The sequence below is a fragment of the Polistes dominula genome, unplaced genomic scaffold, assembly GCF_049000335.1.
Source record: "Polistes dominula isolate Pdom_NZ unplaced genomic scaffold, Pdom_raw_medaka contig_12, whole genome shotgun sequence".
Lineage (NCBI taxonomy): Eukaryota > Metazoa > Arthropoda > Insecta > Hymenoptera > Vespidae > Polistes > Polistes dominula.
The window spans coordinates 1,792,176-1,800,423 of record NW_028301116.1 but is presented as its reverse complement, the minus strand read 5'-3'; the positions used below and the strand labels follow the sequence as shown (position 1 = coordinate 1,800,423).

Here is an 8,248-nt window from a genome sequence, read left to right as displayed (position 1 = left end):
ATATTCTTATCAATATTAAAATATTGTTCTACTAAATCTTCTAACATGCAATCTAATGATTAGAACTTTGACTTCAAGTAAACTGCCCATATTAATCGAAAGTATGGCACAGTGTCAGTAAGAATCAGAAAGACAGAAGAGAAAAGTGGATTCGTATGATGGGTGATGTCATGGCAACTACAGACAACAAGCTGCCAGATCACGAAATAGTTTTGATCAATAATCCTGAATTACTGGCAAAACCTTCGAGTGTTCTATTAATGATTTCGAGAATTCTATATCACACAGACAATAGGAGAATAGGTCTTGCACCTTTGGAACAATTTGTTGATGAAAGAATCGAATTTAAATTCGTACGTCCACACACACATACATAAAATGATCAAATCTAAAAGATCGATAAATTAGTATATTAAAATAAACGATGTTAGTAATTATCAAACAATATCATTGAAATATATAATAACTAGATAGGAGGAAAAAAAAATGGATGAAATAAATTTGTAAAAATTGAAACAGATCTTTAAGTACAATGATCTTGAAAAAAAAACAAAAATGGCATATATGTATATCGTGTTTCTAAACTCTTCTGTAAGAGACTCCTAACTCTAGTTGCAAGTTCGTGAATCATGAAACACGGATCGATTCTTGAGTTCGAATACCTCAACGGAAAATCCGTAGAAGATATAGACGAGGGCGGGTTCAAGGTAATTGCCGTTGTGGATATAACGCGACCCCCAGGTTGCACGAAATACAAAAAAGCAACGTACCGTTCGACTACCCTTCTCCTTTTCCTTTCGGTGAGAGAGGGTGGTAGAAATTCACTACTGAATCACGAGCAAAGTAATAGTAGTAGTGGTAAAACGATCATAGTAGAAGAGGGCAATGGATGAAACTCGTCAGTCGGCATTCGATCGTGCTGTGAACACGATGCGAATGATCCGATCATATTTTCGTTCATTCGCATGAAAGAAAAAAAAATAGTAAATATAATTTAATTGTTACTAATATATGTATATATTTATATGTATATGTATGTGAAGAAAAATTCAAGAAACAATCTTTTTTGGAAAATCCTAATCGTTCGAATTACCAAAGGTATCGTTTAATAAATAAATAGACAAAAAAATATATTTCATTATTTTTCAATAGATATTACGAATGAAAAGATTTGACAAATTTTTTTGTTTATATAGAAAAACGTAAAAATGTCAGAGATTCGTAGATCGGTTGTACGAGTTCGTCAACTCTCATTGCAACCACCTACACCGCGAAGATGGCAATTGAGACGACAAAAAACGTCAGATGACGAACAATCTTCAAAGATTCACAATGATCCTATTGGATCTGATAGAAGTCGTGCTAATTCGAGATCAGGATCTTCGAGACCGAAGGTCCTATTCTTAATCATTCAATATCAAATAATAATAATAATAATAATAATAATAATAATAATAATAATAATAATAATAATAATAATCATTAATCATTAAAAATATCAAATATTTTGTGTATATATTATTATTAATTCAAACTATTAATTAATAAATAATATATTTTCATTCAATTGCAATTAACAAATTGTTTTTGTTGAAATCTTCTAGGTACGTATAGCTTGGGGCGAACGACACCGTGAAAATAATAATATCGAGCAGGTAGAAGTAGTTGCAAGACAAATTACTGGTAAGTCAAAATCAACCATGAAAAAATCTCGAAACAGGAATATAATTGAAAATGAAGAAAAAGCATCGATACTTTATTCGAGACAAGAGTTAACTGAAAGATTAAGACTTGCATGGAAACATCGGGAAGAAAATAAAACCAATATCGATATATATTTGGCACATGGTGTACACGAAGAACAATGCAATTCTGAATCATCGAATTGTCCTATAATATCGGAACCACAAACACCATCATCAATTTCTAAAAATGAAATACTACGATCATCGGAAAATGATAGATGTCCTATTATTACCGATAATAAAAATTTGGATAATTCTTATTACGATAATACGTGTGAAATTCAAACGATCAAACGTACGGATTCTTTTGAAAGTAGAACGGACTTGGACAAGGACATTGAACAAACAAAAAGATCTAAAAAGACTAAGGTTATCGAGAACAATTTAAAAGTTGTTGAAACTTCTTCGGTTAAACTTGAAAATGATGTTTGTTATACCGAACCAATCGAGATGATAAAATATATAGAAAGTAACACTAACGAGACATTAAAAGGAACGATCGAGGTATAACTTTTGATTCGATGGTTTAAATATTAAATATATATAAATAATTATATATATTTTACATATTATTTATTTATAATTTAATATTTTAAATAAATAATTATATATATATATATATATATATATATATATATATATATATATATTTAAACAAATACTATAATATAACTATAGTAATATAACTAAATATATACTATAATATAATATATAAAAAATTATATATTTTATATGAATATATATAAATATTATATAAAAATTGTATATAAAAATTTCTTTTAGGTTTTGGTCGATCAACCTAAACAAAATGAAAAAAGTGTATCTATCGAAACAGACGATAATATCAAATTACCAACATTAAAGTCAGAAACTACAACATTAAATATCTCAAAATCTCAAAACGAAGCAACTTCGGCTAAACAAAAACGAACTAATTTTCGAAACGGTACTAATCGAGCATTTTTATACACGGAAACTGATAAAACTGTTGTATCCAAAATGTCGACCGATAATACCGATATTCAAAGAAATACTTCGTGTAAAAGAACAACGGAAAATAAACAAATTGAAACAAAAAATACGATTAAAAATCTAAACGATCAAAAATTTAATAGAAAATCAAGAAGTAGTTCGGCACCGTTACAAGGAAGAAATTCATCTCGTATTCAGGTAAATATCGTCATAGATACGAACTGTGATTCTAATAATGCAATTGCAAAAAATCCTAATGAAATTAACGACAAGGGAAAAGTTAACGAGGAAGGTTGTGTTGTTGATAAAAAAAAAGAAATTTTGTTGAAGGTAATTAATATTCAATTTTTCATAATATATTTAATCAATTTTTTTATTATTTGATTATACCGATTTGTCCCTCAGCCATCATACGTTCGTCCAATAAAATCAGCTCCTTTAAAAAAACGTCTTAAAAGTATAAAAAAACGACAACACAGTTTAGGATCAGCTTGCAAAGATGAACAATGCAATGGTTTACGTGGTAGATGTGGATTATCAATGAAAGATTGCGATGGGAAATCAAATGACGTTATTACCATGGTTTCTTTGGTCAGTTCGACGGAAAGCGACAGTGATTTAGAAAATTCACCTAATGAAGCTAAATTGATCAATCAGTTACGTGAAAAATTATCTACAACGCCTATCATAAAAACTTCGACGACACCTATACCAGGAAATATAAGGAAACCTGTAAAATCAGGTAAGTTTAAAAAATCGTACATTAAATGCGAATAAAAATAATAATAATAATATTATTATTATTATATTATTATTATAATTAGGACTTCGTCCTGTTATCCCGAATTTAATAGCCAAAAGTGGCTATTTTGTTTATTCGGGAAACAATAATTTTTTTTACCGGGGGTAGGTTGCTAGACCCCACCCTCGAACCCTTCTCCTTTATCTGGGCTTGGGACCAGCTAGTTAATATCTAGATACCTAGAAATTAACTAGGCGGAGTTAAAAAAATAAAATACGAGTTAAATAATACACGAAATTAAAATTATAAAAAATAAAACATATTAAAAATATTGCAAATTTCCAATGATTTAAATAACATTTTCTTATTTGTATCTATATCTTATAATTTGTTTATATTTTTTAATATTGAATCCATTAAAACTCGGAATGCATGTTATAAAACAACATTGGTGTAATAAACTGATAAAAGCCAGGTAGGAATTCGATGAGACGTAAGCGTTACGATGAAGCAAGGCGTGCAACTATAATTAAAGGAACAAATTACAAAGGGTGCGAGACACGCGACGCACACATTCCATAAATTATCTTCTCTTTTGCTGGTTCGTTGTGCTTACCATTCTATCGTGCATGAATTAAATTCTACTCTTCTACTATAGTAAATGAAAAATTTTCACGCGACCATATCTAATCGATATTTTTAATAGAACTGTCGAAATATTTGATATAACTCAAAATTTCTTTTAACATATTTATAAACGAACGAATCTAATAGTAGGCATAGTTTTGAACAAATCAAAAGTTATCAATCAATTGTATTTAATGTTTGATAGATACGATTAACTGACACATATTATCTTCAAGTTGAAAATGAATCTATGATTGTTACGAGCAATGAGATTGATTATGTAATAAACATAGATAACACTGCAGTATGTATCTGTCTATGATGCCATTTCTAACGGCATTATCGAGAAAAGGTTTTCTTCATAATAAAGCGTTGTCTATCTTTCTTCGTGCTATCCTTATAATCGATTGAACATGTTAAATCGACCAAACTTCTTCTCAACCCTATTAACCCTCAAGGACCTCCCTTCATGGAGCAAAATATCTCATCGAAACTCGACGTGCAATCAACCCCTCTAATAATTACTTTATTTGAGTTTTAAATGAACTAATAAAACCCGAAAAATCTCGTGTGAACCTTCTTATAACAATTCTGAACTTTTATACATATATGAATTGCAGTCACTATTTTTTTTCAAGCTTTAGTTTAGGCTAGTTAAATAGAAAGTACATAACTATTTCGATTATCTTTTTTTTATTATTTTAAAAGATTATTTGTGGAAAATTGTATAACAAATTTATCAACTAAGCTAAACAATTTCTAATGTGCACACAATTTAGATTATTATTATTAATTTTATTTAGCAAAATTTATAAATTAGCAGAAAATAATTTCTAATGTGCAATTTAGATTATTATTAATTTTAATTAGCAAAATTAAAATTAGCAAAAAACAATTTCAATACAATCTCAATATGCAAAATAATTTATAAAAATCTAATATATTTTTTAATCGTAATGTTTACACATTTTACAATCGTATTAAACAATAATTAAACGAATAAATAACTTATTTCTTTTATGCTAGTTTCCTTTCTAAGAGACTCATTGGACGAGGATTACCCTTTGGAAAAAATGCAATTTGATTGTGTCAAAACAAAAACTACCATCACGCAAAATCATTTCATAAAAGATTCAAAAGAATCAGGAGAATACGGAACGTGCAAAGAATCGATGCTTTGGAAATCGAACGAAATCAAAACGGCTTTTCCCATGCTTTCATTTGTCCAAGATGAAAGCGAATCTTTATGCGTTCCTTTGATGGACCATGATATGAGAAGTCTAGCTGTGCCAATCGGAAATGTGGATGATATGAAAAAGAAGTCGCATAGAATACGTAATACTTCAACAGTATCGTAAGTCTTCTTCTTGTTTTCTTTTTTCTAAATAAAAAAAAGTATATATATACATGAGCAACTCATTTACCAAATCGATTAACTTCACGAAACAAAAATTAGAGAAAATTGATAAAGTATAATATACATTGTCATATTATTTGTTGTACAATAGTTATACAAATTTTTATTATTTAATTGCATTAAATTTAATTATTAAACAAATTTATTTTAAATATAAATTTAAGTGTTGATAATAAAATTTGAAAAAAGAAATATATAAATAACAATAAATATAAATATTAAATAATAAAATATATAAAATAATAAAAATATAATAATAAATAAATAAATAAATATATATATATGTATAAAATAATATATATTAAATATAATAAAATATATATTATTAAATTATAAAATAAATAAATAAATATATATATATATATATATATATATATTATAAAAATAATTAAATAGAAAAAATGAAGAAAAATAAGATCACTATAATTAATCTATATAGCTTGTTATATACTTCATTAACACATCTGCACCTATTTACAATATTATTTATAAGTTAAAGTAAAAGCATATTACAACTCGAGCGTACACACCTTCTTTCAACTAAAGTGCACATAGATTATATGCGCGTGGGTTAAACCATAATGAAGTTGGTTCTTCAACGATATCCGCATTTTAATATTTCATAAAGGTCACGAAATACGCTTTGATTATTCCATGATTTACGATAGTCGAGAGAAAAAAACCGGGTCGATATAATATACTACAAAATAACGTTATCAAAAGAGTTGTAACATACTGGTACGACCATTCTCTCATTTTATTCCACTTTCTTCGAATAATTTACAATGTAAATTAATAATAAATTATTTCTTTCTTTCTTTTTTTCTTCTTTTTTTTCATCGATTATTATTGATGATCTATTATTCATCAATTTTTTTATCAATTTGTATTATTCATACTATAAATAGACAGAATCAATTATTAATTTAAAGAACTTCTAACATGACATAATATTTTTACAGTGTCCTTGATAAAAAAGCAACGATGATAGAGATGAAAAAAGATAATGAAATAATAACTGATGATCAATTAATTGCACGTCGATCAACAATTTCTAATAAATTTTTACTTCCAAATGTGAGAGGATAATAAACATATATATACACATATAAATGAGTCATGTATTAATACTCAGAAAAATGACTCATATAATACACGTATTTGATTCATTTTTACATGCTGAAATGAATTAACTCAATTTTAAGAATTTTTTGTTAAAATTTTAATGTCAAAAAACACTTCATTGATATATAAAATGATTATTTATATTTAAAATGAATATATTTATGAACATCGTTGAGTTAATTTATTTAATAAATGAACAACTCTCGTATGTTGAAAAAAAAATTATAAATTATATAATTCATTGAATTATCTTTTTATTAAAAGGTCAATCCGAACTCGGAGATTTCTTTGAAAGAAAAAAATTCAGATGCAATAATACCAATAGAAACTGAACCACGTTTTCAAACAAGTAAAGAAAAAGATTGTTGGCACCTTTATAAACGAATGTGTGACAAAGGAGTCAATGTTTCATTCGACACTGTTTTAAGGTATCATATAAAATTACTATTCCTTTTTTTTTTAATTATTTCTATTTGTTTTGCTATATTTAACTCTTATCGGTTGTGCATTACGTGGGAAGTAATTTACAAATAAAAATATGTTATTAATAATTCAATAGTAAATAATTTCATTATTATAATTAATATAATATTAAATTAATTCATATTTATAATTAATGAAATAAATTATTCTTATAATATTGAACAATTTTGTTTGAATATTTACCAAAACCATTTATAAACTTACAAATTAGTGAAAATCATCAATATAAAAACCTGACGACCGATAAGAGTAAATATAATTTTTTAAAATAACATATTTTATAAAGATTTAATTTATTTTTTAATAAATAAAAACTCACATCTGTGTTTTTATGTATATATAGAATATTATATACTTTATATATACGTATATTGTTTCAGAGGAATGCTCACACCCACAGAATATCGATTACGACAGAAAGAATGTTCGTAGAATTTTTAAAAAACATTTTGAAATGTCCCCCCGTCCCTCTTCTCTTCCCATCGCTTTGTTTAGCACTTGTTACATCCATCTGTGAATATTTATTTATTGCCTTATTGTTAGTATCGCGATAATTGTTACTGAATGGTATCTATCTTCAAAACCTCTCTTGAACAGTTTATAATAAATAATATATATATATATATATATTATTTATTATAATGTCTCTCTCTAACAGTTATATATATAACTGTTAGAGAGAGAGGGTTTGATTATTATAATTTTTGTATAACGTTAAAAAAAACAAAGAGTTAAAGAAAACAAAGAGGAAAAAAGAAGAACAAAAAAAAATAAGAACACAAAGATATTTGTTTGCTAATGCTGTTATAGAACAAGGAAGAATTATCAAATTTAGTAAATAAATAATTGTAGGAAAAATAGAAATATGTGTGGTATCCTATTTTTTTACAGCCAATATTAAAAAAAAAAACAATAAGAAAATTAATTAAATTAAATTAAAAAAAAAATTACAGTTAAAATATAATATAATAGTAATGAACAACATATTATTGACAAACGTAGTTAAAAGTTGGTTGCATTTACTGTATTAAATAAAAAATATATTTAAACAAAATTTGCATATCTAAATTAAATTAAATTAAATTAAATCTTAAATGGTAAAATATAATATAATAATAATAATAATAATAATAATAA

General features: G+C 26.1%; 1 protein-coding gene across 2 annotated transcripts; it reads left to right on the top strand.

Annotated features, from left to right (window-relative positions):
* The first annotated feature begins 45 nt into the window (after window positions 1–45).
* On the top strand, window positions 46–7,975 carry LOC107070699 (uncharacterized). Of its 2 annotated transcripts, XM_089176916.1 has the most exons (8): window positions 46–1,394; window positions 1,605–2,249; window positions 2,529–3,047; window positions 3,123–3,459; window positions 5,113–5,440; window positions 6,466–6,580; window positions 6,893–7,056; window positions 7,492–7,975. In XM_089176916.1, the coding sequence occupies exons 1-8, from the start codon at window positions 1,209–1,211 to the stop codon at window positions 7,541–7,543; spliced, it is 2,346 nt and encodes a 781-aa protein (XP_089033042.1). In that variant the 5' UTR covers window positions 46–1,208; the 3' UTR covers window positions 7,544–7,975. The 2 variants fall into 2 exon arrangements, with proteins under 2 accessions (XP_089033042.1, XP_089033043.1); XM_089176917.1 differs by lacking the exons at window positions 6,466–6,580; window positions 7,492–7,975 and having other exon boundaries at window positions 6,893–7,058.
* The last annotated feature ends 273 nt before the right edge of the window (window positions 7,976–8,248 follow it).